This window comes from Lynx canadensis, chromosome X, assembly GCF_007474595.2.
Source record: "Lynx canadensis isolate LIC74 chromosome X, mLynCan4.pri.v2, whole genome shotgun sequence".
NCBI classification, from domain to species: domain Eukaryota; kingdom Metazoa; phylum Chordata; class Mammalia; order Carnivora; family Felidae; genus Lynx; species Lynx canadensis.
This window is the reverse complement of record NC_044321.2, coordinates 38360973-38388681: the sequence shown is the minus strand read 5'-3', so window position 1 is coordinate 38388681 and position 27709 is coordinate 38360973. Positions and strand designations below refer to the sequence as shown.

The 27709-nt window shown below is 46.0% G+C and overlaps 1 protein-coding gene across 1 annotated transcript in view; it reads left to right on the top strand.

Annotated features, from left to right (window-relative positions):
• Positions 1 to 27709, top strand: part of EFHC2 (EF-hand domain containing 2) — a 179059-nt gene that overhangs the window by 126072 nt on the left and 25278 nt on the right. The window contains exons 12-13 of the mRNA XM_030304654.2: positions 21263 to 21460; positions 23152 to 23244. Coding sequence (XP_030160514.1) covers positions 21263 to 21460; positions 23152 to 23244 — 291 coding nt within the window. The remainder of the gene's footprint in view (positions 1 to 21262; positions 21461 to 23151; positions 23245 to 27709) is intronic.

Below are 27709 nucleotides of genomic sequence, written 5' to 3'. Positions count from 1 at the left end.
TTATTACATTTAGTTACAGAATATGGTTTGCATGACACGAATTCTTTGATATTTATTGAGACTTGCTTTGTAACTCTGGGGCTAAATGTTATTTTCTGAAAAAAACTTAATTTTTCTCTTACTTTTGAAGTTTCACTGGGTTAAAAATTCTCGATTTATAATTTTCTTCCCTTGAACTTTGAAGGTTTTCCCTTGTCTTCTGTCCTCCATTGTGGTTATTGGTAAGGCTCTCATTTCCTTCTGCGGCCTTTCTTTGTTTTTGGTGTTCTGCAATTTCATTGCAGTGTATCTTGGGACTATTCGTAACTGTTCAACTTGAGACTTACTGTGAGCAGTTGTCTCTTCCAATATCTTCTCTTGTCCATCCTGCTTTCCTTCCCAAACTCTCAGTCTGTTCTCTTTGTTTCTTAACTACTTGTCACACTTCTCTCTCTTCTCCATGTCTTTTAGCTTCTCATTCATTCCTTTTACATATTTTTCATTCTGTGCTACATTCTTGGAATTTTCCTTAAATCCATCATCCAGTTCGTTGATTCAATGACTGTACTTTACAGTTCCTTAAGTGCTTGTTTAATTTTGTGTGTGTGTGTGTGTGTGTGTGTGTGTGTTGAATATTTGTTATTTTCCGTGGCATCTTGTTCTTTTCTTATGGTTTCTGTATGTTTTCCCTCTTTAATAATTCTAGACACAGTAATTCCATAGTCCATTACTGATTTTTGTTCTGTTGTCCCACATTCATGGGGTGCTTATCTGTTTAATCTGCTGACTTTCGTGGTGGATTATTGCCTTCTATGTTTTATTTTTTTCTTTAGTTTTTTAAATTATTTATTCATTTTTGAGAGAGACATCACGAGTGGGAGAGGGGCAGAGAGAGGGAGAGAGAGAGAATCCCAAGCAGGCTCTGCATGGTTAGTGCAGAGCCTGATGCGGGGCTCAAACCCATGAAACCATGAGATCGTGACCTGAGCCTAAACCAAGAGTCAGATGCTTAACTGACTGAGCCTCCCAGGCGCCCCTCCTTTTATGTTTTCTAAGCTTGTCTCAAACTGGACTTCCTTTCCACACTGCACTGTTCCTTTGCTACTTGGGTTGGCCCTTCAGAGTTTGTTTTTGTTTTTTCATTTCATTTTGTTCTGAACCCTCCTGTTTTGAACTAACTGCGAACTTACAGAAAAGTTTCCAAAATATTACAGAGAATTCCCGTATACTCCTTACCCAGCTTCTCCTAATGTTAGCATCTAACCATAGTGCAATTATCAAAACCAGGAGATTAACACCGGGACAATACTATAAGCTAAATATTTTTTAAATTTCACCATTTTTTTACACTAATGTCCTTCTTCTGTCCAGGGTTCTATCTGGGATCCCACATTGCATTAGTTGTTGTTTTTTCTTAGTCTTCTGTAATCTAGAACAGTTCTTCATCTTTTCCTTTTTATGAACTTGATATTTTTGAAGAGTATTAATCAGTAGAACGTCCCCTGATTTGGAGTTGTTTAATGTTTTCTCATGGTTAGACTAAGATTATGCATTTTTGGTGAGAATACTGTAGAAATGATGTGCCTTTCTTAGTGCATCATATCAAGGGGCTCATGATGAAATGTCTTAGTACTGGTAATCTTGGCCTTGATCACTTGATTAAGGCAGTGTTTGCCAAATTTCTCCATTGTTTTTTGTTTTTTTTTTTTTGAGAGAGAGAGAGAGACAAAGCAGACCTAAAAACTATCTTTTTTAAACTTTTTTTGATGTTTATTTTTGAGAGAAAGAACGACAGAGCGTGAGCAGGGGAGGGGCAGAGAGAGAGGGAGATACAGATTCTGAAGCAGGCTCCAGGCTCTGAGCCATCAGCACAGAGCCCGACGCAGGGCTCGCACTCACAAACCACGAGATTGTGACCTGAGCCGAAGTTGGATGCTCAGCCGACTGAGACTGGCCACCCAGGCGCCCCAGATTTCTCTGTTGTAAAGTTACTTATCTTTCCTTATATAGTGAGCAAATACCTTGAGAGAGACGCTCTGAGCTTATGCAGATCCTGCTGTTCCTCAAACTTTCACCCACTCATCTCAGCATCCAGTACTAGAACTTTCAGAGTTTTGATTTTGCCTCCCTGGGCTGGCCTATATAGTTGGACTTAATTTCATCTTAATTTCGATGTCAATTTATTGCCTTGGAGCTTTCCACAGTAAGTGGGTAAAATAGATTTATACTTCAAATTTTTATTTGGCGGAATATTGGCTTTGAGTTCTGGAAGATAACTTTTGTTTTTTTGGTGCTTGGAGACGCAGCCGAGAAAAGGTCCATTGTGATCTCTTTTGGCCAACGGGTCGAGTTTCTTCAGCCTTCAACTTCAATTTTTTTTTTTTCAACGTTTTTTATTTATTTTTGGGACAGAGAGAGACAGAGCATGAACGGGGGAGGGGCAGAGAGAGAGGGAGACACAGAATCGGAAACAGGCTCCAGGCTCCGAGCCATCAGCCCAGAGCCCGACGTGGGGCTCGAACTCACGGACCGCGAGATCGTGACCTGGCTGAAGTCGGACGCTTAACCGACTGCGCCACACAGGCGCCCCTTCAGCCTTCAACTTCAATCGAAGCACTTTGCGGGTCTAGCTTTGTGCATAGGTCTTGTGTGTAGGAGTTCCAAATTGTTCTCCTCCTTGGCCAGAGGTCTTGTCTCTTGTGCCCAAATGAGCAGTAAAATCTGGGCTCTTAACCTGTTAATAGTATTTGATTTCCCACCTCCCCTGTGCACCGCCCTATTAGCCTGTACCCCGCCTTCCCCTCTGGCTGTCGGCTGCCTCTTTGCCTTCATAGCTGGTACATTCACTCTCCTTTTTCAGAAGCTCAGCCAGGACTTTGAGTTTTAATTGCTGCCTTGTCTACCATTTTGCCACACACAAACTCTCTGCCATGCCATATGGACTCTCTAAAATTAACTCAGCTCCACTATTTAAAAATCTTAATAACTCTCAGGCTTTTCTCTTTCTATTTTGGAAGCATGTCCATTCTTATAGCCTCGCGTTTTATGGGATGCTAGAAAAAATTCTTGGCATTTTAGAATAAATAAACCATCTAGTGTTGTGCCAAAACAGATAGGACCAACTCTGTTTCTGAGGTTTTATATATACATATATATTTATACTGCGTTTCTTTTATTTCTTTTTCCATGATTATATTCTTGTGGGAGTGGGTAAATCATTAACAGTGAAACGCCTGTTTCATCCAAAATTCAATGTTCTAATGGTCTCTTTTCTAAATGAAGGTTCTATGAATAAAAGCAAGGCAGCTATGGGGCCATCTATGACGATGTTAGTGCCACCCAAGCTCTCTTCTTCAGTTAGAGTCCAAATTTTGGTTGAAAAAATGAGAGCAGTAACGAAATGCTCAATTCTAGTCCCCCTGGGGGGGGGGGGCGGAGAATCACGATGTAAAAATTGTGCTATAGATTGAGAGAATACTACAGAGCAGGAAGGGAATGACACTTGGGTCCCCATATGCCATATGCCCTGCCTGGCCATTTATCATTCAAGTAAATTTTTGCAACCCAAAGTCCTGGGTGTGGAAGGCATGCCTCAGTGAGTGTTTAACCATGTACATTTACCAATCCTGCATTTCTTCCTTCAGCAACCGTGTGTTAGGCCCCACTCTGTGCCAGGCCCTATGGTGGGTGATGGAGGTTCAGAGGTCAACGAGCTGCCCTCAGAGAATGCCAGCCTCATCTGTGAACCTCCGCCACCCACCTCGGAACCTGGCACTGCTGTTTCCGGGCTACCCGCTCTGGATCATTCTCTCCCCCATACCATTGCGGAGGGGGGCCTCTCCTTCGCCGTCAGGCTTTCTCCTACCCCTGAAGACGCGGTACAGAGGACCATTCTTCTCCTCTTAAGATGTTCCCAGCCGCCCCAGCTCACGGTGATCCCTGCCTCTTTGATCTCACTGCATTTATGGCCGGTGCCACTCAGCACATTTTTCTGTTCCCTCATGCACCTTAGCTGAAGAATGAATGAATGCATGCATGCATGAACGAACGAACGAATGAACGAATGAATAAAAGCAGTGCCCTTTGTTTGGAGTCCGTTTTCACTCAGTAATTAGGATCCTCTTGAAAGGGTATGGCTAGACTGATTTTGGCCTTTCCCGATGGACGGTTCATTTTACCACTTACTAATAATTACAGTGATACCTAATGCTTCTACACCGCTGATCTCATGATAGGTGCTGTATTCAATGCTTTTTATATAATTCATCCAATCCCCACAGCGGCCCTAAAAAAGTAGATACTATTATTATTTTCATTTTGCATGAAACAATGGGGCAACTGAGGCACAGAGAGCTTGAGGAACCTACCCATCATCCCGTATCAAGTCGCACAACTGGGATTTGCACCGCGCGGTCTAGACGCAGTTTCCTCGGTAGTTAAGATTTAGAGTAAAACTAGCTAAGTTTGACGCTTTGTTCTGCCCCTCGATTGCCTTTGCATTCTTCACCCGTGAATGGAGACCAGTTCAAGAGATTACTGGGGGCGTTGAATGAGTTAAATCCACACTAAACACCAAGCCGGTGAGCACCCAGTGATGTTAGTTGCATTCCCTTCCCCTCACCGCCGACCACATGGAACTTCCGTGTTCTGGGCCCAGAAAGTATGTGTGTGCCCCCGGATGGCCCAGCGGCTGTCTCTTACCAAGCTTGAGATCTTTGCTCTCATTGAAATCTTTTGCCTTGCCTCTACCCTTTCTGGGAGGCTCTCCTCCAGAATGGGGGCAACTGGGGTAGAATTTTAAAAACTTCCTGGGTATATACCCCTTCTGTTTTTGCTTTCTTCTTTTAGATGTGGTTTTATACTTATTTGTATGTTGCCTTGTTTCAGAAATGGATTTAAGGTAGTTTACTAAGACGCAAACGATGCTATAACGTAGCGTGGGTATACATATAATAAAAGTGGGAGAAAACAATAAAAGTAGGAAAGAACTGTGGATTCCCAGGGTAGGATTGATACATAGAGTGTATGTATAGACCTGACGTCATAGGCATTTACTAGAGGTCAGCCATAGGCTGGCTCCGACCTTCTTTTTCTTTTTTTTAATGTTTTTAAAAAAATGTTTATTTTTGAGAGAGAGGGAGCATGGGTTGGGGGAGAGGCAGAGAGAGAGGGGGACAGAGGGACCCGAAGGGGGCTCTGCACTGACAGCAGCGAGCCCGGTGTGGGGCTCAAACTCTGGAACCGTGAGATCGTGACCTGAGCCCAAGTAGGATGCTTAACCGACTGAGCCACCCAGGCGCCCCTTGGCTCTGACCTTCTTAGAGGTTAGCACAAGATGGGAGACCATGAGCATGAGGCAACGATAAGCCAGGCATTCAGCAGAAAGAATCCTAACGCAGGGCTCAAGAAAGACATTCTCCACTGGCCACTCACAGGGAGGACCATCTGCTAAGTGTGTGATGTCCTCAGAAGCATACCCACAGGACAGCCGGGGACACGAGCTCTAGCTGGCCCTAGGTGGTTGCCGATAGCACTCCTCAGAATGAAACAACCGCATCCCAGCAGACGACTAATGTTAGTCAGAGCTGTCCTACCAAGGGTATCACGTGCCATGGCCCAGGTGCCCAACTGTCCAAGGTCCAGCTTAACTGGAGTTGTGGGCATGCCTCTTGCTGACCTCAGGACGAAAAAGGAGAGGAGAGTACGAGAACGTGGTACCCGGGAGAGGAGGTGAGTCATCGACTGCCACACTTTTGCTATCTGATAAATGACCTCAAAATCTCCGCATCATGCAAAATAAGTATGTAGCTCACACATCTGTGAGGCATTGGGAGGTCAGTTGATCAGGGCTGGGCCCGGCTGGCAAAGCTCTGTTCCACGTGGCTCTCATTGCCCTTCGGGGAGGCAGCGGGCTCCCCCGGGCGCGTCATTCTTACGGTGTCAGTGGACACGCGGTCAGGCAGTGAGGAACACAGGCGGTCGCTTGAGGCCGAGGCTCAGAACTGGCACACCTTGACCTCCACATCACTGGCCAGAGCAAGTCCCGCGACTGACCCCATCATCCAGGACCAGGAAGGAAATCGTGCCCCTCTGGAAGGTGGAACCACAGATTCACATGGGACGAGGTGCAGCGAGAGGGAGGGGTGAGGAATTGTAGTGATCCAGCATCCCGCAGAGGGGGTGGGAACCGCTGTGGGCACCCCCTGGGACACGGAGGCCTGTCTTCCCCCTGGCTCAGGATGTACCCACTGCACACCAGCCCAGGGCACAGCAGACCCTGACAGTGACAGCTCCCTCCTGCCCAGAGGGGACCACGGCCCCTGAAGCAGCAGGGTAGTCGGGATCGTGACTGACAACCAGCTTCCCTGTCTTGTTGGATCTTAACTGATGGCTTGCTCAGTTGTCCTTTTGTTTTTTTTTTTTTTTATAAGCAGAAGTGTCCGACTCCTAATAGATTAGCATATCTGTTTTACTTTTTATTTAGAGCCATGCACGCTTTACCAGCATATGGATTTCTTGCATTACTTTTAAGGCTGCTATATTTAGGCCTGATGTATATTTACATCACGTATATTTACACGCTAGGACTCGTTACACGATTGAAGCAAAGGGTGTTGAAAACAAGAATCCACGAACACGTCCTCATTATATTACCTAGATTAAAAATGATTTCCCGGGGCGCCTAGGTGGCTCAGTCGGTTAAGCATCCGACTCTTCATTTTGGCTCAGGTCGTGATCTTGGGGCTCATGAGTTTGAGCCCCGCATCGGGCTCTGCCCTGTCAGCGCGGAGCCTGCTTGGGATTCTCTGTCTCCCTCTCTCTCTCCCCCCCCCCTTCTTCTGCTCATGCTGCCTCTGTGTCTCTCTGAAAATAAATAATAAATAAACTTTAAAAAAATGATTTCCCACTGACACTTTGCAGTTTAAAAGTTCTAGGGGCACCTGAGTGGCTCAGTCAGTTAAGCATCCGACTTCGGCTCAGGTCACGATCTCACGGTTCGTGGGTTCAAGCCCCGCATCGGGCTCTGTGCTGACAGCTCAGAGCCTGGAGCCTGCTTCGGATTCTGGATTCTGTGTCTCCCTCTGTCTCTGCCCCTCCCCTCCTGGCGCTCTGTCTCTTTCTCTCTCTCAGAAATAAATAAAAGCATTAAAATTAAAAAAAAAAAAACAAGTGCTAGCCACTGTCATAGTGTAGGTAGACCAGTCGCGTAGGTTGTGTCCGTGACTTCTGATTTGGATAAGTGACTTCCTTGCCATGCCGGGGCCGCCTCTCCCAAGCTCAGAGTTCTTCATAGAAGACCGAAACGAATCCAAAAACAGGCCCCCGCAATCTGTGAGAAATCTTCCAACTTCCCATCCTGGTCAGGAAGAAAATCGTTTTACTCTTTCTTGTCGGATTTATTTCCTGGCCTAAGAGATCCAGTTGCCTTAATGACAGTCTGTCAAATGGGCATAAGCCAGAGAGTCTTCCCCAAGGCTCCTCTGTGAGTGAGTGGTCCTACAGAAGGGCCGCTGTAAGAGCTGTGACCTGGACAGCTCTGGGGACACCAAGCATGGTGAGCCTGTTTTTAGAGTCCCTCTGTCAGTGGTTGGGGTATGGGCACGAGACTCCCAGCGTTTATTCTGCCACCTAGCCTCTTCTTCCCCGACCAACCCCCCACCCAAATTTGGCTTCTTGGTCTCCACATCAGAAGCTTATCTGCCTCTCCCCATCTCCCCTCCCCCCTTCCCTCCCTCCTCCCTCCATTTTATGTTCACTTGGGCACCATTTATGGAGGGCGGACATGATTGGGTCCCTCCTCTCCTTCACTCCTTCCAGCCCCCAGATCTGCCCACGCCCCGTCCGTGCCAGAGCCTACAGAACGTGGTGAAGCACGACCACACAGCAATACCCAGACCTCTCTAGAGACCTGTTTGTAAGGTTGCCTCAACGGAGGGGAGCCGAGCTGTGCAGTGGAGGAGAAGCCATGCAGATTCCAAAAGTGCTTTATTGTAGGAAATTGGGTTTTGTTTCATTGTTTTAAGAGATAGTTATAGTCACAACCAGATGTATGATGGTCTCAGCGAGAACAGGCCATTTTAGGGGCGCCTGGGTGGCTCCGTCGGTTAAGCGGCCGACTTCGGCTCAGGTCACGATCTCGCGGTCCGTGAGTTCGAGCCCCGCATCGGGCTCTGTGCTGACAGCTCAGAGCCTGGAGCCTGTTTCAGATTCTGTGTCTCCCTCTCTCTGACCCTCCCCCATTCATGCTCTGTCTCTCTCTGTCTCAAAAATAAATAAACGTTTAAAAAAAAAAAAAAAGAACAGGCCATTTTGGGAAGCAAACACACCAAAATGGGGCAAGAGTTGCATTAAAATGTACAAAACACATTTTTTTAAGCCTTATTTTTGAGAGAGAGAGCGAGTGAGTGCGTGGGCTCATGAGCTGGGGGAGGGGAGAAAGAGACGGGGAGAGAATCCCAAGCAGGCTCCGCACTGTCAGCACAGAGCCTGACGTGGGACTGGAACTCACGAACCGTGAGATCGTGACCTGAGCCGAGATCAAGAGCCGGACGCCTAACCGACTGACCCACCCAGGTGCCCCCACCCATCTTTTTTCTGAATTAAAATTAAACAGGAGGCACTCCTAGGAGACTGGACATTGCAGAAAACCCCATAGTAAACTACCAGAGAATTGTCTTTAGAAGCACCCACAAACAGTGCAAGGTAAGAAAGGGATTAAAAAGATGGAAAAAGAGATTAGGATTGGAGGGAGAGAGGGCACGAAGCAAAGGGAACTAAAGTAATGAAGATAAGTGTTTAAGAAAAATCCTTTTCTAAGCTAAAAAAAAAAAGTGTAAATAGAATTCATCCTGTTTCAAGCAAAATACATGAAAAGAGATCACTGGATACACCTTGACAAAAATTTAAAGGTCATATATAAGGAAAGAATCTCCTAAGGGACATCAAAGCAAATCCAAACAGCAGAACCAATGACCTCAAAACCAAAAAGATACAGGCCTCAGGCAACACAATGAACAGACCCTGGAATAAATCTTCAGTGCTTTGAGAGTAAACAAATTGAGCACAAGTTGCTTGATGTACATGGAGACCATGGAAATGTTTTCAAATCTTCAAGAAAGCAAAGTATTGTTTCTTTGATAAGTTACTCCAAGTAATATGTTACTTTAGTAAATCACTCTAGAACATCAAGACAAAATCAAAACACAGAACTCAAACAGGACATCTGATCTTTAAAAGTTGGAACGGGGTGGGGGGGGGCACCTGGGTGGCTCAGTTGGTTAAGTGCCCAGCTTTTGATTTTGGCTGAGGTCATGATCTCACAATTCGTGAGTTCGAGCCCCACATTGGGCTCTGCACTGACCTGCAGAGACTGCTTGAGATTCTCTCCCCCCTTTCTCTCTCTCTCTCTCTCTCTCTCTCTCTCAAATAAATAAACTTTAAAAAAAAATTAGAAAACAAGTTACATACACACAAACACACACAATTATACATCTCACTTTCAAGGTAAAACATTATTTCAAGAGGTTGAACGATGTTGTGAATGATGTTGTTACAAAAATTTTAAAGGATTGGGCGCCCGGGTGGCTCGGTCAGTTAAGCGTCCGACTCTTGGTCTCAGCTCAGGTCATGATCTGCCGGTTCGTGAGTTCGAGCCCTGCAGCACGGAGCCTGATTGGGATTCCCTCTCCCTCTCTGCCCCTCCCTCTCTCTCTCTCTCAACATACATAACCTTAGAAAAAAAATTTTAATTTAAAGGGATGATGACATCCCTTTTATACCAGACAAAATAGCCAAACTCCTCTGCATGAGTGAGGGGGAAACTAATGGCTGAATTCCTCACGTTCTCTCTCGAAAGGAAAATCATATATTTTATCCTTAACTTTGAGACTTAGGTAGATTTTAATTTCAGAGCAATTTCGACTTCATCAAGATAGGATAGTAGAATCTAATAGTCATTTCACAGTGTGTATGTATATTAAATCATCATTAAAGCTGCAGGGGGGAAAGGAATTTTGGGGAGTGGGCCCAGAGATTGGAGCAGTGTGGAAATTCATTGTATAGCTTCTTGAATTTGTACCGTGATGGGTTCCTTTAATCATGTTAAAACCGATTATTAAAAAAAAAAAAAATCCAGAGAACTATATTGCCTGGTGTTCCTTTTTAGCAAAAAAAAAATTTGCAGAACTGAAGAGCAGAGCTAATATAGCCTTTATTGCAAAAGGCAAGTAGCAGCAGAAGCTAATGGCACCAAGACATGAACAACTGAAAACCCAAAACAAGACGACCGGGGGGCGGGGGGGGAAATGTCCTAGGAGAAGTCTTGTCCATCGCTGTAAACTCCCTGATCGCCTTTGGAGCCATTATGACACGTCCCACCTGCCCAAGGTGGGCATATGATCACCTCCCTCTTTCCCGTTTATATTCCTCCCGGGACCTCTCCTCTCCCTCCTCCCACTTAGTTGTCCAGGAACCCCAGGAGGGGAACTTTGTCCAAGGAGGGTCAGACCGCTCTCAAATGCCACTGCTGTGGCTCCTTGTTGCCTCAAGACTGGCGTGGGAGACTGTTCTGCCAGGCTGATGGATGCCACTTAGGCAAATAGTCAAAGGTTCAGTGTTGCTACTCTTTTAAGTTAGGAGAGACAGGATCATGTCCACGAAGCCGAAGGGGAAGGACCAACAGGGACCAAGAAAGCGAAGGCACAGGTGACAAGCTGTACAACGAGCCGTTAAGGATGAGGAAGCCGTTAAGGATAGGTCAAGACCTAGTTATGCCCTTTTCCATTCCGCCCAATGGACGTGTCAGGCTTTCTCACTCTTAAGCTCTTAATCACCATTTTCCTCTCACTCACAGTAGAAAACCTCGTCCCTGGGTTAACAGAGAACATAGAGGTCCCTCTTTTGAGATACAAACCCTTCCCATGCCCCTGCACGCACAACTCGGCACTCTTCCTTTCCCATCTCGGTGGAAACGGTGTCCCCCGCCCCATGCTGTCCAAAGCTAGCTTCTGTGATGGCCTTGTCTCCCAGACACTCAACAAGAGACCTGGGGCCCATCCTTGGTTCTACCCTCTTGCCGCGTCCCCTCTGCCCCAGCAGCCCTCGCTGGTGTATCTGCCCTCCTGTTGCTTTCTGAGTGCTCTGACATCTGTTCGTGTACCTCCCTCTTGCTCAACGCTCAGGAGACTCCCTTCACCTGCAGAAGAAAACCCAGAGGCCCTAACATGGCCCCTCGTGTGCCTCTCATGATTGGACCCCACCTGCCCCCTCTCTTAACTTCTTGTTTCGCTTCCGTATGTTCTAGCTCTCCGAAGAATCTTGGCCATCTGGGTTCAGGTCTTGGCTTCACCACTTTAACTAGCTGCGTGCCCTTGGGCATTTTGCTGACCCTCTCTGGGCCTCAGTTCCTCGTCTGTAAAATGGGGATAATCAAAACTCCTGCCTCCAGGGCTGCTGTGGGAGAGAGGAGTTCCTGCTTATGAAGCAGTTGGCTTGATGAACACCTTTGTGCGTAAACATGAATATATACTTTCCCACCTTACCCAGTCTGACAACACAATTCAGCAGGACATATCTGAACACTAGCACTAAGCACTTGGTAAATGTGAGCTCTGTTAATACTTTGTACAGCTCCTTAGATGTACCACCCTCTTGTTCTCCTCGGATGTTTCAGGATACGGTTCCTTCTCCCATCCTTCCAGCCTCCCCTTCCTCCAACCTACTTCCGTGACTGGCAAGTTGTCTTTCCTCTTCAGGGCCTGCTCCGTTACCACCTCTGCTATGAAGCCTTCCTGGATTTCCCCCTCCACGTATATACATGCCAGACTGGATGAGGGGTACTCTCTCTGAGCTTCTGGACATAGATTTATTGCGCCCCCCCCCTTTTTTTTTTTTTTTAACTTTGCTGACCCGGTTTTCCTTCTGGTCTGTGATGAACTCAAGGGTGCAGTCACTGAGGGCTGGGGATCAAATCTAGTCCATTCCTCTCCTGCGCTCCATCAATTGATGTTGTCCGACATGGAGTAAGTACGTGCTCAATTAGTGTTTGTCAAATGAATGAATGAATCCATAGTAAGGACATATTCAGACAGCACGCAATAGAAGAAATACAGTTTCCTAGCAAATAAGAGGTGTTCAACTTTATTAGCAATCAAATCATTATTGATTAAAATGAGAACTTGTTTTTACCTATGGAATTAGGAGACATTTTTAAAAATGACAATATCTATTCACCAACTTTTATTTTTTTAATGCTGATTTATTTATTTTTGAGAGAGAGAGCAAGCAGGGGAGGGGCAGAGAGAGAGAGAGAGAGGGAGACAATCCCAACCGGGCTCCATGCCGCCAGCCCAGACCCCTGTTGCGGGGCTCGAACCCACAGACTGCGAGATCATGACCTCAGCCGAAACCGAGAGTCAGACGTTCAACCGACTGAGCCACCCAGGTGCCCCTGAACTCTTGATCTCATCTCACAGTCACGAGCTCAAGTCAGGGCTGCTCTGTGTTGGGCACGGAGGCTACTTAAAAAAAAAAAAAGTCCTTTTCTTTTGCCCACCTGATTGCCCTTCTGGGACACTATCCAGAGGAAATTATTTAATTTTATTTAAATTTTTTTTAAAAAACAGCATTTTAGATGTTGACTCAGAAATGTGTGAGGAGAGTACATAGGTTTTCAAAGTTATTTTGTGAGTAAGCAAGCAAAAAAAACCCAACAAACACAAAACAAGATCACTGCTCCTTTCTTTCAGTATTGCTCTTGGGCCCATTTTCCACCCTACACTGTTAAGTCTGCCCGTCTCTTCCTTTCTCTGTAGTCAAAGGAAATAATTTTAAATAGCTTATGCCTGAAGATGTTCATCAGGACATCACTTGCGTAAAAGTTTGAGAAAAGCGCACAAAATACCCCGTGATAGAAGCATGGTTTAGCATTTTGGTTCCAGAAGAATATGTGGTAACATGACCCGTATTAGTTAAATGAAAAAAAAAAAAAAAGGCCGTAAAATAACGTTCGCAGCTATTAAGAAAAAGAAAAGACTGTTAAATACCCATGCATAGAAAAAGACTACAAAGAAGGATACTAAAATATTTAATTACTTGGTTATATTTGGGCAGTGGGAATGTGTATGGCTTCTTTTTCCTTGCTTTTATTATTAACCAAATTCTCTATATTTAGAAACGTGTTCCTTTTATAATGGAGTGAAGCCAGTAAGTCTATATTTTAGAGTGTGTGTTGAGGAAGAATTAGGACTGATTATATCTTACTTGATGCGTTTTGATATTAGTAAGACTTGACTTGCTAAATTGATTGTAAACACCTGGAGGGCACAGACCTAGTCTTGTTTAGCCGATGGTTTGTTCAGTATATACCTGTGGGCTTTTATGGGGTGTCCCTCCACGTAAGGTCCCCTGACTGTCACAGGGCCCAGCATGGCCTCTAAACCGTCTGGCAGCCAGGGAGAGTTAAAAACAAAAAGCCAAACAAGCAAAGTTTGCTTGGACACAAACCTCGAACACAGGATGGGTGTTACCCAAAAGGAAGGTGCTAGAAAATGAGTGTGCTCATACAAGTATGCTTGTAAATGAAATGAATATTCCTTCCTTCCCTGCCCACCATTGCAAGTGAAACGCCATCATCTACACTTTCATTTGCTGCTACCAAAAAATCTTGACATAATTTAAAAAACAAGAAAGCGGGGCGCCTGGGTGGCGCAGTCGGTTAAGCGTCCGACTTCAGCCAGGTCACGATCTCGCGGTCCGTGAGTTCGAGCCCCGCGTCGGGCTCTGGGCTGATGGCTCGGAGCCTGGAGCCTGTTTCCGATTCTGTGTCTCCCTCTCTCTCTGCCCCTCCCCCGTTCATGCTCTGTCTCTCTCTGTCCCAAAAATAAATAAACGTTGAAAAAAAAAATTAAAAAAAAAATAAAAAACAAGAAAGCAAAAACACTGTTGTCCTAGCCCCCTTGAATGTTAATTAAATGGAATTGTACCAAATCGTAGAAGAATTATAGAGGAGTGGTTTTAAAGGGTTTCTAAAATCGTACCTCTCTGAGGAATAGTGTTAATAATATACAGCAATTGCTCTTAACTACATGAGAATATCTCGTGTGTGTGTGTGTGTGTGTGTGTGTGTGTGTTTTGGGTTTTTTTTTTTTTTTTTTTTTTGCTACACTTAAGCAGCCCCAGAGTCGAGTGCACCAAGACGTCCTGGATTTCAAACTAAATAAATCAAAATTACCATGTACATTCCACTACCTGTCAAAACAGGAAAAGCCATAGTATGTGATGTGAAATGAAGATTAGAGCCACAATGGAGAGAAAACTAGAAGCCTGCTTACATTTGGAATAAGAAAACAGGGTCAGTGATTTTCAGTGCAGATGTCCTTCTCTTGGAGAAAACATTTCAAAAAAATCAGTTTATAGCACAGATCTATTTGGCAGTAATTATGACACTGTCAAGAGATTCTTTAGCTTCCAGAGGACTTATTTCCGAGTCTAGCATGCTTGCTTGTCATGAAGAACCTCACACGAATCAGGGGAATTTAAAGCTTGAGGTATTAGGTGCCACTGCCAATGAAAAATGATCAAAAGGAGGATAAAGCAGACATATATGCAACAGAGAATGGAAAGGGGCACCTAATTTGATTTCTGAGGATTAAGCATTTGTGCAGCTTCTCAGATATATCTGTTATATAAAGAAAGGTGCACCTGGAGTTTATTACTTCATCACTTCAGACTTAATCCTGAATATGACTACTTAAAACAAATGTGCCATGTTCCTTTTACATTCCGCAGGTAAATTATGTGATTTCGATCGTCGGAAACGTTTCACATTTTTCCAAGATAAGCTTGCTTATGAGAAGTAACTCTTTCAGTTTAATCATTTTTTTTTTATTATTTAAAACAAATTTGTAAGTAGGCTTCAGCCTGGCATGGGGCTTGAACTCGTGACCCTGAGATCAAGACCTGAGCTGAGATCAAGAGTCGGGCACTTGACCGACTATGCCATCCAGGCACCCCTCTTTCAGTTTGATACAACATGAAGAGATCTCTATTGTGGGATGATGAGAGTAATACAAACCGTTAGCGTTTATTGAGCATTTATAGTTCCCGGCACTATGCTAAATGCTTTTTATACCTTGCTAATGTAACCCTCAGTTTTCATTTATTCAGCCAACTATTTATTATACAGTGCTTACTTACTGTGTGCCAGGATCTACTTAAAGTGTTGGGGATTCAGCAGTGAACAAAATAGACAAATAGCCCTGTCCTTTGTGGAACTCACGTTCCAGTGGGGGGCTAAAGATGATATACAGAATAAGAAAGCAAATGATCTACCAGGCTGGTGTATGATGAATGCCACCGAGGAGAAGAAATCAGAGGAGGAGTCAGGGAATGCCAGTCTTTTAGAGTAGGGGTTACACTTTTTTTTTAAGTTTACTTCTTTATTTTGACAGAGAGAGAGAGAGAAAGTAACAAGGAGAGAGGGAGGGGCAGAGAGAGGGGGAGACAGAATCCCAAGCAGGTTCCATGCTGTTAGCACAGAGCCCAACACAAGGGCTCGATCTCACAAAACCACAAGATCGTGACCTGAGCTGAGATCAAGAGTGGGATGCTTAACTGACTGAGCCACCCAGGTGCCCCAGAGGGGTCACACTTTTAAAAAGAATGGTCAGAGAAGGCCTCACAAAGATGATACTCCAGAAGATGCCCTACGGGAGGTGAAGGACCAAACTGTGTAACTGTCTTGGGGAGGAGCATTCTAGGGTAGGGGTAGCAGCCAGTGCAGAGATCCTAAAGCTGGTATGTAACTGCCTCGTTTGAGGAAAAGCAAGGAGTGTAGTATGGCAGGTGCAGAGGAAAGAGGGGACAAGGCCCAAGAGATGCAAAGGGGGACATCACGTCAGATATCACATCATGAGCCTTTTGGGTTCTACCTCAGGAGGGATGGCAAGCCCTCAGGGGGTTTTGAACAGAGGCATGACATGACCAACAAAGCAAACGGGCTCGTCCCGGCTTCCCAGATAAGGAACAGAGCTTCGGAGAAGTAACTTACCAAAGTTCCCAGTTGTCAGTGAATTGGCGGGGCTGGAATTTTAATCCAGGTCTGTGTAATCCAAAAGCTCATATTTTTCCCACTAAACCACACCCGTCTCCCGATTGCAGGGAGGCTTGTGACCCAGGCCGGGGTGGATGATATTCTTACTCTGGAGTTGACCTTGTGTTTCCCTTTTCTCTGGAGTTCTTTGGCTTCTGGCAAGACTACCATGTCGTACAACTCCAGGGGACACCATTTATACCAGGAGTCTGTAAATGTACTCCCGGGAGGTAGGCGGTGCCCAGACGACATAGCCACGTGTAATGACCTTGTCCTCCAGTGACATTGAAGAGTTTCATGAATGGTCTTGAGCTATGGTTGCTATGGTTAAGCCGGCAGCAAAATCCTTTTTGGTCACACGTTTGTACTGGCCCCACTTTGATGCATCTTTCCGTCTCTCCTTCCTCTGACATATACTCTACCAGCTGTCTCTACCGCCCTCCACTCACTGTCTGGAAACACACAAGTTCAACAGTATGGCGGACTGGGGTGTCAGTGATGGGAAGGCAGGGTTTTCTGCTCCACGTGGGCAGCTTAGGCCCACAAGTAGAAGAGAAGGCCTGAGGGAGTGTAGGATGTGAGCAGGTGTGCCTGGCTTCTGATTAGAGAAAGTGGAACATTTTATTTGTTGAATATCAAATTGAAGGAAATGATCAAGAGTGCCAACCAAATTGTCATCAGAATTGCTGCTGTGTTTAATTTAGGCTCAACCTGATTTTCTTCTAGGCCTTCGGGCCCAAAGCTTGGACTCCTGAGCCCTTGTTTATGTTGAAACTGATTTTTTTAGTTGGCCTGGAAATTATTGCTTACGCTTCACCGATTCAACGTGTAAGAAAATGCCCTGAGATTCAGAGCTTTAAAGTGGAGTTTTGATTCATTGTTGCTTGAGTGGGCGCCTTTCATGGAATTATGTCTTGTAAAACTGCTTAGCATTTCATGTTTCAGGATTGCGCATAGTTACTTCAATGCCCTAGAGCAGTTTGGCATCACTTTTTTTGACTCTTATGACTGTAATTACAAAAACTGAGAGAGAATCATGGCAGCATCCCTTATAAGATTAACTAATACTGAGATGATCCGTATACGATATTAACGCCAGGAACACAGTACAATGTTGAGTAAAGGCAAAGGTGGTTGACATTTTGAGTGTCTTTTTTTTTAATGTTTATTTTTCAGGGATAGAGAGAGAGGGAGAACAGGAATGGGAGCAGGGGATGGGCAGAGAGACAAAGACACAGTATCTGAAGCAGGCTCCAGGCTCCGAGCTGAAAGCAGCCAGCTGGACCTGGGGCTCGAACTCATGAACCGTGAGGTCATGACCTGAGCTGAAGTTGAACGCTTAACCAACTGAGCCCCCCACATGCCCCGCCGTTTTTGAGTTTTTAAGATTAGCAATGGTCATCACAGAACACCAGATGAATACAACGAAAGCTTCTTTTGAGAATGCACTTTTATTTCCCTTAAATGAAGGCGCAGGAAGCACCAAGTTCAGACTTTGCTCTCAAACCACATTTCAGGTCCACTCGGAAGGTTTAAGTAAGGAAGGGCTGTGTTTCATGGGAGTCGGACCTCTGTTTTCATGGCTCCTGCCAGCAAAAAATAGAATATGCAGAAAACAGTTTGGTCCTCTCCCTCCCCCAGTCGGTTAAATATAGAATTCCTAAGCGACCCAGCGGTTTTACTCCTGCATTTGTACCCCCCCCCCCCAAATTCAAGACAGGCATTCAAACAAAAACTGGCACACCAATGTTCACAGTAGCCCAAAGGTGGAAATGACCCAGATGTCTGTCGAATGGATAAACAAAACGTGGTAGTTCACACAATGGACTATTACTCAGGCCTAAAAAGGTGTGAACATGAAAACGTCACGCTGGGCAGGAAAAGCCAGACACAAAGGACGAGACTCTGGGATTCCACTCATATGAAATACCCAGCATCGGCAAATCTACAGAGGTGGAAAAGAGATTTGTGGCTGCCCCGGTGCAGAAGAGGGCGGGGAGGAAGGAAGGGGGGAGCAGAGGGAGTGCTTCTTCAAGGTGATGAAAAGGTCTGGGGACAGACAGAAGCGGCGGCAGCCCAACGTTGGGGATGCGCACCCCTGGTACGTTTTCTGTTCCGTGTGCTTTACCACGATACAAAGACGGAGGGTGCCACTCTTGAGAAGATCCTTCGTTCTTGGTGGAGCCAAGTCAAGTTTGACCGGGTTGGGGGGGAGCCCAAAAGAAAAGGGGCACATGGCAAATGCGGGCGAAGGGGCAGCAGTCCTGGGACCTGCCCCACGGGCACACCGGCCACACCGGCCTCCACTCCGGGGACCCCTCTGTGTCCCCCCATGCCTGGGGGCGGTTTCAAGTCTGGGGCAGCTCGTCTGAAACCCTCACCTAAAGGCATGGGGAGCGGCGGGGTACCGAGCTGTTTAAAACCCGAGCACGCGGAAGTCCAGCAGATATAAATTTTAACCGCGTTGAGGCCAGGACAACTGCAGTTTATCCAACGAAAAGGAAAATAAACATTTATGACCTGGTGGTGCTAGAACAAGTTTAGTTAAAGGTGCGCGGCAAGTTTCTGGTTACCGCCGCACCCGTTCTTTTCCCTCATCCTGGGGAGTTTGCCACTTGTCCTCCTTCACGCTGTTTCCGCCCCCAAAAGGAAAAAAAAAACCTTTCAGGTGTTTTTTGTTTTTTTTTGGGTTTTTTTTTTTTCAACGTTTATTTATTTTTGGGACAGAGAGAGACAGAGCATGAACGGGGGAGGGGCAGAGAGAGAGGGAGACACAGAATCGGAAACAGGCTCCAGGCTCTGAGCCATCAGCCCAGAGCCAGACGCGGGGCTCGAACTCACGGACCGCGAGATCGTGACCTGGCTGAAGTCGGACGCTCAACCAACTGCGCCACCCAGGCGCCCCTGGGTTTGTTTTTATGATGATGAAAGCAATATTTGATACTTACAAAAGTTCAGAGAAAGCAGAAATTATATATAAAGGTATGTTATATATATATACATAAGTTATATATATAAAGATATAGATTATATGTATAAATACATATATATAGATACATATATGTAATGTATATAAAGAAATCTCAGCGATCAGGGACAACATTCTAGATGCTTTGGCCTGTACCCTTCATTTTTTAAAGTTTTAATTGAAATTCCAGTTAACATACAGTGTCACGTCAGGTTCAGCGATTTGGCACTTCGATGCGATACTCCGTGTTCGTCACGACAAGTGCACTCCTTGATCCCCATCGCCTGTTTCCCCTGCGAATCTATAGGTACTGGAATCTTCACTTTCACTGGGATCGTGCATTTATCAATGCAGCATGGACATCTTTCGTACAAGCAGATGCCAATCAGCAACCTACTGTAAAAAAAAATTTTCAAGTTTATTTTTGAGAGAGGGAGACAGAGCAAGTGGGGGAGGGGCAGAGAGAGCGGGAGAAAGAATCCGAAGCAGGCTCCGCGCTATCGGCGTGCAGCCCGATGTCAGGGCTCGAACTCATGAACCGTGAGATGATGACCTGAGGGAAATCAAGAGTCGGACACTTAACCGACTGAGCCACCCAGGCACCCCAACAGCCTGCTTTTTATGGCTGCATAGCATTCCATTTTCCGCCCGTGTCATGACTGAGTATTCCGTGACCGGTGTTCTAAATGAGCTGTGGGCTTTCCTCGGAGAGATTTCTCCATGGTCACTTAGCCCTTTGTCAGAGACGGTTGGTGACTCTGGGTTTCTGAAATCACTTTCTCTGACTTATTTATGCTGATCAAGTGATAGCCCTCGAAGCAGAGGTCATGGACGGTAAAGGGAGTAGAGGTCTGTAAACGGTCAGCTTAATACCCACAGCCTTTAGGAAACTTTCCCTGGCTGAGCCCCAACTCCATCCAGTCATTCTGTCTTCTGTGTCCCAACAGAAGAGGGATAGAACAACATGCAAGGACGTGGGCTTTGGAGCCAGACTGCAACTGTTCTCATTCTGGCTTGCGTGACATGGGACGTATTCGGTGCCTCAGTGTTCTCCTCTGTAAAATGGGGATAGTAATAGCCCCTATCTTCTGAGCCAGATGAAATGATCCATGCCAGAAGTTTCTGGCAACGCAGGACCTGGCCCATAGCTAGTACTCGATGGATGGCAAGGGTTATATTATTACTCAGTTCGTTCAAGCGGCCCTCCCAGTCTGTGGTGTTGAGAGACTAGGAGAGGCCCAGAGATCTTCGATGATCTTGAGAATGCCAAGAAATGCGTAAGAGAACTAAAAGCCGTTATTCTGAAAGACCAGTCTGTGAGCCGCAGAGCAAATACAATCTTGTATTCCCTTGCTTATTTGGGATTCTTGGGAACTGAATTATTCGCGGTAAGTAGATTTTCTCGATAATGGAAGCTTATTCATGTAACCACTGTAACGGTTGGCATTTTAACTATTTTGATGTACTTCTTTCTTACACGTGCTGCGTGGTTTATAGCTGTGATATAGAGAATATACTGAGGACAACCCTGCCAGTTTGTTAGGCTCTGAGTCCTCATCGTTAATATGTTGTTGCTGTCATTTGTTGTTGTCGTTGTTGTTTTTTAGCTCTGCCGCAAAATCTCAATGCCATTGTCTTCAAAAGCCTAAGACAGCTGTACCTTTACATCGTTCTTCATTTTTTACTCTTTTCCTCTCGCTTTTTTCTCACTGGCAGGGCGTGTCGGTCTGAGTTTTTCTGCGGAGATGTTTATAATTGCTTTCTCCAACTCGAAAAGACCTTTCTAATGTACTGATTTATACATTTTATGCCTGGGAAACCAGAACCCCAAGTCTGTTACTATTTTGTGTAAAGTAAGGTTAATAGGCATTGAACGAAATCCTGTATCTAGTGGCAGGTGTTTTTTGTTTGTTTTTTATTTTTTATTCTTTATTCTTTAACCAAGGACTTTGAGAGATTCACTTTCTGGTTGCAGGCACTTCTCTGGTAGGAGTTTGAGTTTGGGGAAAATGCCATTTCATTTAGAAGCTGTAGTGCGTCCATCCCAGCACTGGTGCCTTCCTGCTGCTCAGAATTGAAATGGAAATTAAATTAAAGAAAAATAGTCACCTGTCCTCTGTGCAGTTGATAAAAATTTTATACGGTGGAGTTTGGATATTCTTGAGAGAAAGCAAAATATTGTTCTTAGATGCAACTTCATGAGTGTTTTCTCATTTTCTTTACAGAGACATAATGATGACTCTAACCGTTGGGAGACTCCTAGAACATGAATTTATAACCCTTGCACGTCACTACGGGGTGCCCGAGGACACGTGTCCCGATATGAACATCCTAATGGCGCAGGCCCACAAACAACTCAAGAAAAATACTTTTGAGAATTTTGAAAGACTCATTGCTACTTGTGTCTATGAAGATCGAGAAAAGTAAGTCTTTCTTTTCTCGATTTTAATAAATTTCTGTAGGCCCGAGTAGTGAGCGGATTCACGTTTTATCCCAAAGGGCAAAAAGAACTTTGAGATGTTCCATTATACTCCCACTATATAGCAGAGGTCCTGTAAATCATTTTTGGTGAGCATCTGATACACATATTTCATAGTGATGGTGACCTCTGTTTGCTGATGGAATACGGAAGGCCCGTGTATCTTCAAAAAAACAGGATGCCTCTTTGCATTTCCTTTTAATTGGTTTCTGGAAGCTTTCAGCCAAAATGTAGCAAAGCCAAATGTTAGAAGGTTTCATTCAGAGAGGTCTTTTTCGTACATTATTTTAGTGATGACTGGGACTTACAAATGACCTTTATAATACAGAGAACAGGGAATTTACAAGGAAACGTTCTACAGAGTTGCTTTGAAATGATTTCTTCTTGAAAATAATGAAGTTCAGCGTAGTCTATCTCTAATACATTTGCCATGTTTATATTGAGCTTTATCGAGTCATTTTTATAAAGTAGAGCCCCATCTTACCCACAGACCTGATATCATGGGGGGAAATACTCAGGTGGAGTTAGAAAATCTTAGTTTTAACCCTAGCCTCTAATTTTGTTAGGCCCCACCACTGCCGTTTCTTTGCTCCCACGACCCCTTCCGCCATCCCCAGACCTGAAGTTTACATCCAAGTGGCCTGCTGTGTACCCTAAATATCTTTAAAGGTCCAATGGTTCATCTTAGTGATGAACATGAGTATTTTTTCCTAATCCAGAATAATACAGCCTCGTTGAGTGTTTGTGAAGATGATATTTTTCCTTGAACCTTCACACTTTGCCGAGCCTTCTGGAGGATGTGTGGCCTGAGCTTTGCATGACCCTGGCCCTGCCTTCCACCCTGGTGGGACCCCTCCCCCGGGGTGAGAAGTGTGACCCTCCTTCACTAAAGGAATACCTCCTGGGCATTCCAGACCTCTTCCAGATCTGACAAGCTTCCGTTCTAGACATAAACGCTCTCTCATCATTTTATAACCTCTCTGTGAATAAAGCCGCCCGCTTTCCTTCCTATTGGTTCTCATTTTGCTTGGTGCCTAGAAGAATATTGGCCGAGTGAGAACACTGGACGAGCACTTCTGTGCCCTCCCCCCCCCCCCCAGCGGGCTGAGGAAAATGACTCTTGGGCTGCTTTGGAGAAACCCTCTGACAAAACTGAGGTGAATGTTAAGGCCCCAGCTGGGGCTTCCAAATTGCAAGGTTTGGGTCCAAGAAAAGACTAGAAAGACACCCTCAAGTCATTGAATACTTGTGTTGGAGGCTCTAGATGCCTGTCAAATTAAGAGATGTTTTCAAATATCAGAGCCATCTTTTGACCAGTGGTCAAGAAGGCAGACCAATTACTTAGAGCAGCACTCGTGGCCGCAGCCCTAATACGCTGTGCTGTCACCAACCAAGAGTCTGAATCGTGATGGGCAGGCCTTTGTAAGGACAGAATCTGATGGCTTATGAACTGGAAAAAGTTGGTGAAATGCCATAGGACTGTTTTTCCTTACTGTGAATCCCCCTACCACCGCTGATACTCATTTCCGTGTGCAGATTCTTGGGAGGCATCTGTGTTTTCTTTCCTATAGCATGTAACTGTTTACTCAAGAGAGACAAAATCTATAAACACCTGCCTACTCTGTTTTAATGCAGGAAAAAAGTGCTACCCACCAAAGACATCAGAAGGCTGTGCAAATCCTTCAGGTTACCTCTGACTGATGACCTCCTGGGATCCATACTGTCCGGGTAAGCGAGAGCTCCTCCCTCCGTGGGGTTTGTCCTGCACACTTTTGTGGGGCGGAGGGCTCCTCCTGGTTGTACATTTACCTTTCATTATCCTTGATTGCCCCTTGACCGTTCCGGTTATGTTATTGACGACGCATTTCCATTTAAGTGTTACGAAAGGAAAAGTTGGTCATGGTTTTAAACGTTGGACAGCCTGTTCTGAATTGCTAGTCTATCTTTTTAACATTAAGACAGACACACGTAGGGGCGCCTGGGTGGCCCGGTCGGCTGAGCGCGGACTTCGGCTCAGGTCACGACCTCGCAGTTCACGGGTTCGAGCCCCGCGTCGGGCTCTGAGCTCTGTGCTGACAGCTCGGAGCCTGGAGCCTTCTTCAGATCCTGTGTGTGTGTGTGTGTGTGTGTGTGTGTGTGTCTGTCTCTCTCTCTCTGTCCCTCTCCTGCTAGTACTGTCTCTCTCTCTATCTCTCTCTCTCTCTCAAAATAAATAAAAAGCATTTACAAAAATAAAATAATATTTTAGACACACATACAGATACACACAGGTTCCCGGGACAAAATGAAAACGTCCTACTTCATTGGTTTTGAGGGTATTAGATCTCAAATTCAGGGCAGATTTTTCAAAGCAGTAGTTCCTACTGGCTAAAGACATGTGGTAAGAGGGCCTAGTGTTACTAGCATAGGGCTCTGCCCTACTAGAGCCCCAGATGTAAACCGTGGCGATTATGACGTTGCAAAAGGAAAGCACCATGAACTGCTTTCTGAAACAGCTCACTCTCCTGCTCAACGTCTACTTTTGACTTCCTGGCACCCGCCCTCCCAGCTACGCAGACTCTGGCATTATCCCAGCCCCTCCTCCGACTTGCTCATCTCGGTAATTCTGACATTTTGGACTGTGTTCTAGCCATCGTTGTCCTTGCTCTGAAGACATTACTTCATTTGCTTTGTGAGCACAGCTTCATGAGTCAGAACTATTCTCTTCCTACCTTACATGAGGATGCTGAAGTTTAGGGAGATGAGGTGGTTTGCCCAAAGTCCCATAATCTAGAAGAAGAGCTTGACGGTTCTACATCCTGCCTACTCCTTGCAGCCGCTCTTTCCTCTCCATTCCTACCGTCTTCACTCTTGTTCTGACCCACGTTTCTTCCTGGCTATTACAGCGCCTCCACATTGGTCTTTCTTCCACCAGTCTCTAAATGTTTAAATCTGTCTTCACACGCGGCAGCTTAATACCTTCTAAGAGCCAAAATGTCATAGCACTGCTTTTCTACTCACGAACTCTCCGTAACCCCTCTTTCCTTTTCAAGGAAAGACCGAAATCGCTGGCTTTTCACTCCTTCTCCCCCTTCTGCATTGGGAGGCTTAGGGTTGTCAGTGGGAGCATTGTTTTCAGGCGGGGGCTGGAGTGGGGAGTCCTCATCTGAGACAAAAGGAACAGATAAAACTAAATCCCACGTGGAAGAACTAGGGTCTGAAGCATCAGAAGGGGACTCAATAGGGCCAATCCAGTTGGATGTACCTGTGTGTTACATTGACCTGGGGTTTTTTTTTCTGGAATATCAGCCCCAGGGTGCTTTTATTTGCTAGCATCAGTGTGAGGGAGAAGGCAGGTCATCCTGATGGAAAGGACCTGAGATGAAATAGGCCTAGGAGTCTGCTTTCTTCCGCCATCACATTCCCAAGACCACATGGGCTACTTAGCATTTCACATGTCTACCTCCTGCTTCCCACTGTTAGTTAGTTAGTTTGCCTTTTCTCTTGCTGTTTCTTAAGTAGAAAATAGCTTCCAGTTTTCTTCACCTGTTGAAATCCTGCTCTTTCTCTAAGACTCACTTCGGGTAGCACCCCACCCACGAAGCCATCTTAGATTCACTTGGCTGGCTGTGACTGACTCTTCCAGAAGATTCTCACAACACCGTGTTTCTCTTTTTGTCTCTTACCTTGTAATGAAGATTTGCGACTTGACGTTCGGTCCGTTCGGATACAGAGACCTGCTTTCAGCCTGTTTGATTTGCCACCTATGAACAACCAGCGGGTTCGTCAGATCTTAACAGTTTCACCCTGCCTGGTCTCTTGTAGTCTTTGAATGCATTTGCTAGCTATGTGATCTTGTGCAAGATTTTTGACCTGCCTGAACCTCAGATTCCTCACCTCTAAAATGAGATAATACCGGGGCACCCGGGCGACTAAGTTGGTTAAGCATCTGGCTCTTGATATGGGCTCAGGCCATGATCCCAGGGCCGTGGGATCGAGCCCCTCCGCTCAGTGTGGAGCCTGCTTGGGATTCTCTCTCTCTCCCTCCCCCCTTCTCCCCTGCTTGTGTGCTTGCTCTCTCTCTAGACTAAAAAAATAAAATAAAACCAAAAATACAATGAGATAATACCCACTTCCTGGCAGTTCTGAGGGTGACTTGAGATAACATACACGAAGTACCCAGCGCAGCACCTGGTACTGAGTATTGATCGGGGACTAGGCGAGAAGTTGAAGTCAGGGACCACAGACCACACACTCTGACTTCGAAGTGAACTGGAGGAAACTTGTGTCCCTCTACACAGAGGAAGCCTTGTTTTCAAACAGTTGGATCTGAAGGCATTTCGCACATGAAGCTGTCTTCCCGTCAGGAAGCTGCGGATATTTATTAGATTATCTCTTATGGCCCCGGGGATGAGTTGTCCTGGAAAGTCCGGTGATGTGGGAGCCTGGCCTCTGGAGGACCTAGACGTTCCTTCTCTAACACGGAGGCCACCGAATCATCATCCTCTGCAGCCTGTTTTGTCTCTGCCTTTATGATTTGACATTAAAGGCAGAAAGACCGTTCCCCCACTTCCTTCGAAGATGTCCCGGGCACGGCACACATCTGCCTCCGAGCCCAGCTCGGCTTTGTGGAGGTCATCCCTCCGGGTTGCTAAGCGGACTGTGTTCAGTCCAGCTCTGCCTCTGATTGTGCGGTGACCCTTCTCTTCACTCGGGGGAAACTTCAGACCAGTCAGATTAGAAAATGTCTCATTCCCAGTCCCCTCTCCCTCCCATATGCCCCGCCACGATCTGGGTCGCATGCTTGGGGTTTTGCATCATCTCCGCAGATTCCTTTCAAAGACGGCCCTAATTCCTAACGGACCCATCAGCCTGCAGCTTACATTTCTATTCTGCATTCTTATTGTTCCCCACAGACTGCACAGGGCTTTCCAGAGCCTTGACCAGACTCTCTCTCTGCACAGCCCTCCTGTGGCATGCCACGCCAGAGCCCCTCTGACGTCTGCCACGTCCTGTGGGAGGCAGGCCTGGAGCGTGTTCTGGTTCAATGCGCGCTCCGTCCGAGGGCGGTTTTACCTGCGGCTGTGTGCGCTCAGTTCAGGCGCCGGAAAACAACATGGCTGCAGATTTGACTGATTGTCTCTCACCCCAGTGATGGTTACTCGCGTATTTTTCCTAACCCCGTTGTTTTAGTATCGAGAGTTCCCTCTGCTGCTCTTTCATTTTTCTTTTTTCTTTCTTTCTTGTGATTCAGTTAGGGCTTTTCCTGAATTAGCCCAGCTCAAGCTGGGATCGGGACTTCAAAATCGTGTTCACATCCGGTCACCTGAGGCCCCACCAGTCCGTGGCATGAAGTCACCTTAGTTACCAGACGGGTTCATTTCACCAACACATAGAGCATCGGGCTTACGTGTTCTGTGTAGTAGTAGCAATGGGTGATACGTGAATGATGGGACTGACGCACTGTATTGACACAGTGCCAAGGGCCCTAGAATATTCCATAAACCCCTGAACCTGTCAAAAGGCATGTGACCGTTGATGATAGGCACGATTCCTCATTTTGTTAAGTGCAGGAACTGAGGCACCAAGAGGCTCTCTCGCTGAGAGAGCGCGGTGCAGACCGAGTTGAGTCTCCGATGGAATTAGGACGACGACTCCCTAAGATACCCTAAACCTTTGGGATGTGAGCCTTGTAAATGGACCCGACCTCTCTTAGCCCTCACTTGGGTTTTTGATGCTCCTTCAGTTGTTCATAAGCAAGAAATTCTGGTTCTCAAACCGTTCAGAAGTGGAGAAGTATTCTGAGGTCATTCCGTTCTGTGCTCCGTGTGGGACTGGGAAGTAAAGAGCTGGCCTCCTTCCCTAATGGTGGCCTTATGAATCGCCACTTGGAATAACTGGAAATTAATTTAGAGACCTGGCCGTCTAGAGATTCCCAGAACTATTCACTGACAACCTGGGGCCATGCCACCATGCCAACTGAGTTTTTAATGACCCACGGACGCAGTGGCCCAGAGCTCTGCGTTTTTCTCAAGTGTCCAGTCACTAAGTATCTCAGAAGGTGTTCAAGGGGCACCTGGGTGGCTCAGCTGGTTAAGCGTCTGACATGATCTCACAGTTCGTGAGATCGAGCCCCACGTAGGGCTCCACACTGACAGCGCGGAGCCTGCTTGGGATTCTCTCCCCCTCCCTCTCTCTCTGCCCCTCCCCTGCC